Raw genomic sequence first — 12,181 nt, 5'->3', positions numbered from 1 at the left:
AATTATAAGCATAGCAAAACTGAAGCATGTTCAGGTGTAGTACCTTTGAATGTGTAATGTGCTGTTTTAACTGAATGCCAAGGCTTGCTCAGGCACTGTCCTCTTCATCTGCTTCTAACATCTGACAGGAAGGGTAGCTCCTGGTTTATAATTGCAAATATTGAGTGTCATAGGCTGATTCCTGGATCCTTGGCTTGGGCATTTGCTAGCTATTATCTCTTAAAGTTTGGTTGTGGGGAACAAATTAGCTAGTGTCCTTGGGAAGAGATTTATTACAGGGAATAGGAAGGGCTAGAGGAGCAGGCTCCAGGCTAGCTTCCAGGAATCACTTCTGGAACCACATAGAACTGACCTATCAGAGGGGCTGCTGCCTGTACTGTCATGGACCAGGGGCAAGCAGGAGATTGCTGCAGAGACTGCTGACCCAAGAAGACATGGACTTTGCTGCATCAGTGATTGGGAGGCTACCTTTGTGGCTGGGATACTGCAGTGCCACTACAGAAGAGTCTTGGCCTCCATAGCTGTGCCTGCCAGCAGAAATGACCCTGAGCAGATGCTGTAATTTGCAAGGGAACCTGAGTTGCAAGAGAGCCTGGAAAATGCTCTTTTAGTTTTTGAGCCTTTAAGTCCCAGAGTAGAGAAAGGAATACCTCTCCATGTTAGTCTTTTCCAAGTAATCAGTTATGCTTACAAAAGAAAATGTCCATTTTTGACCATCTTAATTCAAATACAGATATGAATATATCAAAGAATGTGCAAAAATGAGATAGTCCAACAGGCACATAAGGTGCTCCCACAAATTTAAATGTACCTCTCTTGACCCCCAAACTCACTAATTTAAAATATCTTTAAACAAAGCAATTTGGGGGTAATATGTGGTCTAGCAAGAACAAAAAAATATGCAATTAGAGGGTTCGTGCGGGATTCCAGTTTATGCTCATATGAGTGTACATCAAGTCTTTTTCTTAGAATAAGTAGCTTTTTCTTCTGATCTGGGGAAAATATAGGTGTGATGTGTGTTCCAGCAGGACATGTATGTTCCAGCAGAGAAGTAGGCTCGTTGACTGCACCAGGAGGTGTTTTCTTATTCAAGAACTCTTGTAAAATGGGGAAATTAGAACCTGTAACTTCTGTAGTCACATCTTCAGTTGATGTGAATGGTACCTGATGACATTGTGCAAAATCTCTGCTACCTTCAGGAGGTTATTGTGGGGGCTAATTAAGTTAGTATGTGTAAAGTGCTTAGAGCAGTGTTTGGCATAGAATAAACACTATATAAGTGATTGCTATTATTATTATATCATTATTATTTTCTATAAAATAGGGATAACTCTGACATATAGGATTATTGAAAAACTTAAGTGAGTTCAGTCTCTTACATAAGTAAGCACTAAATGAATCTTAGCTGTAAAATAATAATAACCCTAACTTTGTAACTCTTACAAGGTTGCTTTCACTGCAGTACATTTCCCTCGGCCTTTCAACCGTCTGAAGAGTAAGACAGAGATGCTGGATTGAATTTGAGAGAAGGGCCTAAGGGCCATCCGCATTTCTTCAGGACAGGGCATTTGCTCAGCAATGTGCACATTTGCTCCACAGGTTTAGTATACTTTACAGACTTTCAATAGAACCTCAAGTCCAAGATGTTAGTTTACTCTTGGAAAACTGTTTTTCTAACCAAAATGACTTTGCACCACACTTACTCACTGTGTGAATTAAGGCCTCTGCCCTCAAAGTGGGACCAAGTTTAATGAAAAAAAGCTCAACCTTTTCATGAAGTTTAGGAATCAATATGGTTCATTAATTCATACTTACTTTAACCAAATACTTTGACCTGATTTGTGTAGAAAATGGTTTTGTGCAAGTATGGGTAGACTGTTGAATCATGTCTTGGGAAGTTAAGTAGAAAAAACTTTCAGAATTTGTGGTTCTAAGAAAGGACTTTTTTCTAGACTGATGAATAGTGACAGTAACACAGACTTAGGGAATGGAATTCTTGGGGAGCGTCTGGCACCTTCTGGCAGTTGCATACCAATTAGTAAATGCTGGCCTGATCAGCAAAGGGAAGAATAATGAAATTCCTAATGGGAGTTAAAGTCCTATATAGATGAGGTGAAGATGTCTGGCTAAGGCAAAGAGGAACTTTGAAATTCTCAAACACATTTTTTTTTCATTGAAGTATCATTGATATACAATCCTATGTTGGTTTCAAATATACAACACAGTGATTCAACACTTACCCATATTATTAAATCCTCACCCCCTCTATTGTGGTTACTGTCTATCATTGTAGAAGGATGTTACAGAATCATTGACTACATACTCCATGCTGTACTACCATTCCTGTGACCAACTTATATTGTGATTGTGAATTATTGTGTCCCCTTATCCCCCTCCCTCTTCCCTCCTCCCTGCCACAACCCCTCCCCCTTGGCAAACACTTTTTAAGAATTGTTAATAGGCTATTTGAAAGTTTTCAGCATTAAGCATTGAGCAGCCTTCTTCCATTGAAACCATAAAAATAGACTGTTTGAAATACTGTGCAGAGACATGGAAGATAGGCGGAGCCCATCCGCAGCCAGGGTGGAGGGTACCCCAAGGATGGGGCCCAGTGCAACCCACCCTCATGTGCAGGGCGTTTTCTTGGGGCTAAAATTTCCACAGCTGTGTACAGCCTCCCTCCTGAGTCGTCAGTGGTTAAACTGAAAGTACTTTAACAATACCTCAAGTCTTGTGGTTACAGACCCTGGGGAGGGTGGGATGGGAGGAGAAGTGTGGTAAATTCCAAGGCAGGGAGGTTCAGTAATCTCCTGACTCAGGAAATACCAAGGTCTTCCAATAAATGGAACCAGTATGTGTTGATATATTTATCCACAAATGATAAAGTGAATAAAACTCTTAGATTAAAAAAAATAAAAACATTTGAACAGATTGATTGAATCCCCACTGTGTGTAAGACTCTTTGCATGAAGGGAGATGTAAATGCAATCCAGTGTCCCAGGCCTCCAGGGTGGGACCTCAGAGTGAGGCCTAATTTCTTCTGATACTTGAATTACAGTAATTTAAGAACTGCCTCTCCCACCTTGCATCTAATATAGAGCATCACTGGAAAGTCAGTCTTTCAAAGAACTCCTTGGCAATATTTCCAAGAATTCCCAGTGCTGTTTTCCAGTCTTTGCTTGCCTGATGGTAGTCCTCTAGGCCAGATGTCACATCATAACAAAATTAAAGCCCCCACCTCTGGCCCTAGTGCCTCCGCTGCTGATGCAGAAGCTTTGACCAGTCCACAGAGATGCTCCTGTGAAGCCTGCTCTCTTCATGGCCACCCCTGGGGCTCAAGCAGATGTCTGCTAACTTGCCTGGATCACAGTTTCCACCTTCCCTAAGCCCTGGGACTTACTCCAGGGCCCCAGTTCAAACTCCACTTTGCTTCTGCTGACTTGACTCCTAGGAGCCCCCATTATCCTTTCCTACATTCTGAGCTGGTTCTGTCTGTGCCACCTGGGTTTGCCTGCTGCATCTCAGTGTCACTGAACTGCCAAGAAAAGAGATGGGGCTGTGGTCTAAATCCACTCAGGGGGCCTTATGGAAACTCATGGGTGCAAGCATAGGTATAGAATTTGGCTGTCCCAACTTTTCCAAGAAGCCCCCAGGACCAAAGTGCCAGTGGCTTACTGGGGCAAGGTTGATACTTTCTTCCTCCTTCTGAAAGCCCTGGCTTGCTTACACAGCCTCGAGGGACATCTGGGATAAGCACGGAAAGCAGAGCCTCCAGCATCACACTGAGGGGGTGGCAGCGTTGAGGAAAGGGCTTTGTAAGCAGAGGGGAGGGGTCAATGGAGATTGAGGTGCTAGAGGAAAGTGGGGGGACTGGGTGGGGAGCAGATAATTGATGCCAGGAAGGCGAAGGTGTCACACGCATGGTGGGCAACCTGAGCTTTGTCCAAGAGACACAGAGAAAGGAACCTCAGGGGCATCTAGACAAGCACCTCTTGTTACCAAAGAGGAAAGTGAGAACTTGAGAAATGAAGGGGTTTTTCCAAGGCTATTCAGTGAGAAAAGCCCATTACACAATTACGGTCTGTTGTTGCTTCCATCACATCTTGCTGCTCTCTCCAGGGGTGCAGAAAGAGCATGAGGATGGAATCAAGATTTTGAAGGAAAGGGAAGTTAATGTGTCTCCTGATCTCCCCCCTGAGGTCACTGTGATCTTCAAGTCACAGGTGCACATCGAGGTGTGCTGACAGCCTGGCAGTTGACTCTGGGTGTCGCCACACTGCGCTGCCATAGCACGGTGGGCCATTTTGCATCACCCTAGTGGGTGAAGAGATGGGCCCAAAGCTGTTACCTAGGGACCTGGGGCTAATCATCCCTCAGTCAGCACTGCCACACTAGTCACTGGAGTGGAATTATACAGCGAGCTGCTCAGAAGCAGTCTGAAGCCCTAGGAGAGTCTTAAGCTGCACACTTCAGTACACAGTTGGATGGATGGCAGTGACGTTCTCCTCATGGCGCTTCCAGTTTCAAAGCAGGCACAGAACTTAAAATGAAAGGCCGCAGGAGCAGCTGCGGACAGGAACGTCTGCACTCCAACCCTGCACCTCTCTGTGGCGGCCTCCAGGGCACAGGAGGGAAACCAGAGCCTGGCCTGGCAGGTTCTGATGGTGTGGTCAGAGACCGGGAGGATGGAGCAGGCAAGGCCTCACGGAACGTGTCCGGGCTCAGGCGGCCTTGGTGTTGGGACAGAGAGGAGCTGGTCTCCGGAGACACCACCGTTGTGCAGCCTGGACTGGCTTTTCAGCTTCAGATCTCACATGGGCATTCTGCCCCGCCCGACAGTTCCCGTAAGGCCACTGTCCTACACTCCAGGATGGCCACCTCCCACCTTCTCCCTTCAGATCTCCATACCCCTCTCCATGCACGGCTGAGAGTCTTGTCACATATTCCACAGTGAAAGCAAATAAAAAGAGTCATGGACGACCTTTTCCTCCCCTGATTTCACCAGCCCACTGCGCTTGGACGCATCCTCTGCCTTCTCACTGTGGCCCTGAAGCACCGTCCCCCACTGCTCTGGGATCATCTCCTCCCTTGGTCACCCTTCTCACCTCCTCAAGAGCTTTTCTCATGAATTTATCCTTTTCTCGCTCGTCATCAGTTTCCCCATCAACGCGCCAGACTGTGTTTACATCGCCGGCTTTACCAGCAGCTACGCCATTTCTCTGCTTGCTTTCCAAGCAAAATGTCTTCGAGTAGTTCTCCACACTTGATGTCTGCCTGTCATCATCTTCTTTTGTCCCTCCAGCCATTCTCCTGGCGTTGCACTGTGCCCCTCCTGAGCTGACTCCGACCTAGGTCGCCAGGGACTCCATCTTGCTGAGGCCAAAGTGCTCACCTTAGTCAGCTTCTCCGCAGCGTCTGACCCAGCCAGTCATGTCCTCCTTGCGGAGACCCATCTCCTCTGCCCCCAGGAGTGTGCCTGGGTTTCCTTTCACCTGCTCTCCTCACCCTTTTGGTCTCCTTTGCTGGCTCCTCTTCTGCCAGATCTCCCCTGGCCGTGGGGCCACAGGGCTCTGCCTGGCCCTTTCCCCTGTCTACACTCCCTATCTAAGTAGGTTCATCCAGTCTCAGGGTTTTAAGTCCTATTTAAAAGTTCATACTCTTCAATTTACATTTCCAGCGTGAACTTTCTACTTGAGTTTCAGGCTGTTAGGTCTAATATGTCTTGTCACATATTTCACAGTGAAAGCAAATAAAATACTGCCACTTAGATGTTCACAAGAGACGTCTTTGAGTTTAAAACCAAGCTTGATTTTCTTCCTCAAACCTACCTTTTCCCCCTTTCACTAGATGGTATCATCATCTCCCCAGCTGCTTAGGCTCCAAGTAGTGGAACCATTCTTGATTTCTCTCTTTTCCTCAGACCTTGTATTAGTTTTTTAGGGCTACCGTAACAAATTACCTCAAATGTGTGAATAAAAGCAACTGAAATTTATTCTCTCACAGTTCTGGAGGCTATAAGTCTGAAATCAATATATCAGCAGGGCCGTGTTCTATGAGTCTCAGGTTCCTCATCTATAAAAACAAGGAATATGTTTTATGGAATTGTGAGAAAAGAAGTAATGCACAAAGGTTCTCAATAATTTTTCTTTAAAATTTAGTATATAATCATTTCTTTAAGAACCTAGATGGCACATACTTTGAGAAATCCATAAGAAAAATTCAGATGATAGTCTTAGTTGCTGATTTCCTTGAAAGATGACAGCAAAGATACTTATTTTTTGCCATTCTTCATGTATTTTTCATTGCAAAATGATAGACCTGCTGAGCTTCTTTCCCTCAGTCTAGAAGGATTTTTTTTATTGTTACAGTTAATTGCCCTGAGAGAAAAATCTCATGTCAATCTGAATAAGGAGAACTTAAAAACTGAAGGATAAGGACACATTGATAAAACGGTTAAAAAAAACCCCTACTATGTAGCATTTGTTCATTGCCTCATTAGTATCTTGCCAAGAGTACTTGAGAAACTGCCCCTTCACATTCCTGGCCATGTACTCTGAGTGGGAGCTTACCTCCCTGACAACACAACACACAGGCACACACACATGCACCTCCCCACCATCCCTGCTCCCCAACCGTGGCCACAGAGATGAGTTCAAGGAAGGTGTCTGATGCATTTTGGGCCAATTAAGTAGAAGGATTTGTTTAGAGGCTTCTAGGGTAGAAATTTCTCTCTCATCAGTGGAAGCTACCAGAAAGAATGCTCTCTCATCCTCTGGATTGTGTGATGTGAGGTTGTAGGACAAGCATAGACTTACCCATTTTTGCTGCCTGGCAGTGAGAAGGGAATGAAGACACTGAAGGGGAAGAGACAGAACCAGGAGGACAGCATGTGCATCTGAGTCAAGTGGAATCAGAATCTAGAACATCTCCAGATATATGAAATAGTCATTTCCTTTTTAATTTAAGCCACTTTAGGTTGGGTGTTCTCTCACTTTTATGCAAACAAGAGATTGCTAACTGATATTCCATTAAAATGGAAGCAATTGAATGTACCAGTACTTGTTAATACACCGAGTGTCCTACCCTCTACAGACTAAAGTTCAGTTCCTATAATGGTAGCCGTTATTCTACATCACCTCTCCGTAATGAGTATGTCAGTTCATGCTCAGTGGACACTGCCATCATGACGTGCAGCATAGTGTATGTGCAAATCTGCTTGCCTGCATTTACCTTTTTATTTCATGTGACCTTGAGCAAGTAATTGATCCTCTTCATGTCTGGGAAAATATTCTAGACTTGGTTCAGTGAGCACTAGGGAGACATTAGAAGTACTTGTGCTGGAGCAGTAGCAAGATAAAAGGATATTTAAGATTATTCTTGAAGAGACTGGCAACTTGCTCATTTGCAGCATTTTGAATTATACATTTTTGGTGTTTTGCGTGTTTAAAGAGCAAATTCTATGAGAGTAGGGTCTACATCTCTTTTGTTAACCCAGCACCTACACAGTAGGGACCTGGAACATAGGCGGTGCTCCATAGATATGGATTGAATTGAGTTGTGGATGGAGGAAGAATGGAAGGACAGAGAGAATGGAAAAAGAAGGATTGTCAGGGGACAACACCCACAACCCATGTGTGAAGTACCTTGACTTAGGATTTTGGCAGGAGAATGGAGAAAAAGGGATAAATCTGACAGTGCTACCAAAAAGTTAACAATATTTCTTGACTGGGAAACACCAAGAGACAGAGAAACAGGAGGTTTCCTGTCTGAGAAGCCAGGACATGGGCTCATCCATCTACAAATACTAAAAAGGTTATTGGTAATATAATGACTTTCCATCTACAAATACTAAAAAGGTTATTGGTAATATAACGACTTTGGGGCAGAAAGTATAAACAAATGCTTATTCAAATATTTTGTTAAAATTTCTTCTTGGGCTTTACATTATAGAACAAGAACAGGCATAAATGGAAGCATCATTAGACCAGCTTTAGCTTTTGTAGCCTTTAATAAATATGTGCACGTTGTCCATTTAATTGCACCTGTAAGTACATGGTGGCCTCACTGCTGAGGGTGTCACAGGTAAGTAGGCAGAATTCACAATGGTCTGAAACCTCTTGCATCTCTCTGCCAAGATGGGTTATTTGTACATTTCATTAACCAATGTCCTAAAATAAGTGAACTTTTCCGGGTCCCTGGGGATTGGCTTTAACTACAATATGTGTGTGTTTCTTTTCCTCCTAAGGATTTAACAACACTGAGAGAACCTGTGACAAAGAGTTTATTATACGCAGAACAGCCACCAACCGAGTGCTGAACGTCCTCCGCCACTGGGTCTCTAAGCACGCACAGGTACCTTGGTGGCCTTATATTTCAAGGTGTAACATCTCTGACACCAAATGCATTGTGTATTTTTTTACATATATGTATAACAGTAACAATATTATACACAGCAGTAATAGTAAGTATAACTTCATTCGGGTTCTTGGACCCAGTTCCAGTATGTGTAAATATGTGGGAGGGGGTCTTTCCACACATACTTAGCCAAGCAATTCTTGAACATCAGCAGGGTACTAGAGAACTCAAGTCAATTCTGATGCTGTCTGCCCAGAGACAGCACCAGATTCCCCAGGTTGAGAGCTCCATCCTAAAAGACTACCCTCCCCACCCTTCTCCAGACACCGGACAGGAAACCCCAGGCAGCACCTGTGCTTCTGACCTGCAAACTACAGACTGGAGGTTCCCACGACCTCCCCCTTAGGTTCGATTAAATTGCTAGAGTGGCTCACAGAACTCAGGAAAACACATGTACCAGTTTAATAAAGGATACCATGAAGGATACAAGTTAACAGCCAGGTGAAGAGAGACACAGCATAAGGTCCCAAATAAAGGAGCTTCTATCCTTGTGGAGTTTGGAGCCTGGCTCAGTGGCACATGGAGGCCTCTGGTTCCCCAAGCACAGAAGCTCTCCCCCACTGAGAAGCAGGATCCAACTGAGCAGAGCAGACAAAGCAGAGGAGAGGGAGAGAGGGAGGGGTCAGGGGGAGGGAGAGAAGAAGTGGGGGAGGGAGAGGGGCCTCTTCTCATGGGTTTTGTGAGGGGTTCATTGCATAGTCATGACTGACTTAATTATTGGCCACTGGCTGATTCAGCCTCCAGCCCCCATCCTTGGGTGGGGTCCAAAAGTTTCTCATTAACATGACAAAACACCTCTTTCACCTTTAAGACTCTGCAGTGTTTTCTGGAACTGTGAATAAATACCAGATATACCTGGGAAATATGTATTTGGCCATCGGAATGAGCAAATATGTATTTCTTGTAACTCATTATATCACACAAGGATTTCTGTTTAACCAGCTTTTTAATTTGTTGCATGTATAATGTCTGGATTCTTTAGAAGTAGAGTTTGAAACCTTGAAATTGGAACACAAGTCGGGGAAAAATAGGAGGAGGGACACACAGATCAGAACAAATACACATTATTGCCAACATCTACTATTTCAGATCTACAAATGGTCTAATGCAGGAAGCAAAACAGGGCTCCCCTTTTCCCTCCTCTTCTGAGGCAAAAGCACCCACCCATGGGCACTGGAGCCATAGCAGTGCCAACTCACATGCCATCCCGGAGCCCGCTTACAGAGCCTTCTCTGTAAGAGGAGTTGTGCCAGCTGCAGTGGTGCCCCCTGAGGTAGGAAGCAGGTACTCCCCGGGGTAAACAGTGGGTGCCCCCTGAGGTAAGCAGCACTGTGGTACCAGACACTCTGGTATCTGGCCGGGGACCGCTTCCTCGGCCTCATCAGGAAGTATTTTGTGTTACACCCTCTGATGGTTTGGTTCCTAGTTTCCTGTAAACTGCATCATGTTGGCAGGACACCTGCCTGTAACCTATTGGTGTGTTTTCAGTGCAAGTAGAATTTCTATCCGTTTCACCATTTCACAAAATAAAGAAGGGCCCCCTCGGCCTTGCTGGTTTGAGGCCTGCATTGTGCTTTTCTAACCCTCAACTAATGGGCTGGCCTCCTGGCCACGTGGCCTGTCAGCACCTGAAGGAGACTTTTGGAGAGAGAGGAGGGCCTACGTGGCCCAGATCAGCACGTGTGAGACCTGTAATCTGTGAGCTAGCTAACGAGGAGAGAAAAAGGCAAGGAGTTCCCAGGTCCCACTTCGTTATATTTGAGAGGCCACCATGAGCCTACTGAGTGGCCCTCAGTCATAACAGTCCATCAGATAGGGTCACATGAGGGCCGAGCTATGGCAGGAGGATTCACTAATTGGAAAAAGTGGAATTTGGACCTCACCACCAGTTAGCCCATGACAATTCTTAAACATGGATTAAAAGCAAGGACAGCACATTAAATAAAGGTAAAAATTTCATCTTATACATCCTAAATAAATAAAATGGATCTTATCAGACTCAAATTCCAAGAAACGTTCTTGTCTCATTGGCCGTGCCTAGTCCCTCTTCTCCATAATCTCAGTGAGCTGCTCCTAAATCCTGTTTGTCTCATTGCAGATACAATGTGAGACTGAGGTTTCTTCTGCATCTGGCCATCCACCCTGGTCCTCTCTGGTTTTTGACTCATGGTCTTGACTTGTGATGCCTGGAGCCCAACAGTGGCTTGAGAGCTGCACAGTAGCTTCAGTAGAAGGCGAGCCGGTGCTACTCAGCTCACTGCCATGCCCTCAGCTTGGCCTGTGCCAGCTCACGCCAAGGCTCACACAGTGACACTGCAAGTCAAAGGCCAGGTTCACCCACATCAGCTCCCCTTCTCTCCAAATCTTCCCTCAAAAACTAGCCTTGCTTCCCTTTTCGCAAGCCCTGGCGCCCTCTTTTTGTAAGGATCTCAAACTGGGATCCTCATAATTCACATATGACTCTGAGTAGCTGGAGAAAAACTGCAAAGCAAATTACAATATGCTGGGTTTATTTTTACTTTTGAAAAAGAGAATTCATAGTTGGGAAGAGGTTGGTGTACTGAATTCCCCACGTAAAACAGAGATTACAGTAAGGTGTTATCATCTGATTTGACAGCTGCATTGTACAAAGATGCATACATATGTGCATATAGGCACTATGAGGTTGAATAGTACCAAGTCACTGGAATAGAGAGTGGATTGATATAGAAACAAGGGTTTCTGTATTCAGACTGTGTCCTCATGGCCTTTCATTCTAATCCAAAAAGAATTCTAGGTGTTAGCTTTTGTTTGAATAGTTCCAGTACTTTGCAGCCTGTTACTTCAGATGTGCTCACACATGGGAATGCACTTTGTAAACAATTTCAGTTAGGGGAGCCACATGAGGAACCCCAGCCCTCTACCTCAGGGCAAATGCGATGGTACAAATGGCTAGGGCATCCAGTCTTCTCTCCTAACATGATTATTGTCTACAGCTTACCCTGATGGGCCAGGGCATTCTGACCACTCACTCATTTGTCCTTTCTTACCTTTCCTGCATGTGCAGTGGATTTTAGGGATTAGCAGCTGGTTTCCAGTTGCCCTGGTATGACCTCATCCCACACACCTCCTGTTGCCTTCCTCTTCCAAGTGCGTCCTCCATCACCCTTTTGGTGTAAACACATGGTATGCAGGATTCTGTAACATTTCTGCTTAATGGCAATTGCTTTAGAACACTTTCTGCTGGCTTTAGTGTCCAAATTTCTCCCTTTACTGACTTGCTTTTGGCTGCGTGATAGCCTTTGGGCTCCATAGGGCAGTGTGAGCAAGGCAAGGAAGGCTCTTGTAATGGGTTGGCCAACAGTTCAAACAGACAGAACTGGATTCAGCTCACGGACGTGGCCGTGCATGTGCCTGCTGACTGTGGAACAGCCCTACCCACTGGCTTCAGAGGAGGTGTGAGTGTGGCCGTTGACTCAGTGGCCCCTAAGCAAGCTCACCACTGTCACACTTAAAGAAAGACCAGCAACTCAGCGTGGTGAATTTATCCAAGTTTACCTAAAGGTCTTTACTCTCTTTAAGGCCACGTCTGGCTGTGGGACGAGGCTGCTGGTCTGAAATCTTGGGTTGTTGTCTGACTCTGCTAATTACCCTCATCCCTGTTGTCTTGGCTGTTCACCTCATACAAAGAAGGGCTTGGATAAGAGCTTTGTCACCACCTGATTCACATTGAATTCACTCAAGGAGAAATGTAGCTTTGTGGCAACTTGATTATTTTGAATTAGTG

At 45.0% G+C, this 12,181-nt stretch overlaps 1 protein-coding gene across 3 annotated transcripts in view; it reads left to right on the top strand.

Moving 5' to 3' along the window:
• The window catches only part of RASGRF2 (Ras protein specific guanine nucleotide releasing factor 2), a 222,706-nt gene that overhangs the window by 158,151 nt on the left and 52,374 nt on the right, over positions 1–12,181 (top strand). For all 3 annotated transcript variants that reach the window (XM_036914180.2, XM_036914178.2, XM_036914177.2), the window contains exon 18: positions 8,246–8,352. In XM_036914180.2, coding sequence (XP_036770075.2) covers positions 8,246–8,352 — 107 coding nt within the window. The remainder of the gene's footprint in view (positions 1–8,245; positions 8,353–12,181) is intronic.

Source organism: Manis pentadactyla, chromosome 2 (assembly GCF_030020395.1).
Source record: "Manis pentadactyla isolate mManPen7 chromosome 2, mManPen7.hap1, whole genome shotgun sequence".
Taxonomy (NCBI): Eukaryota; Metazoa; Chordata; class Mammalia; order Pholidota; family Manidae; genus Manis; species Manis pentadactyla.
Note: the sequence above shows the minus strand (reverse complement) of the source record. Positions and strands in the feature narration are given on the sequence as shown.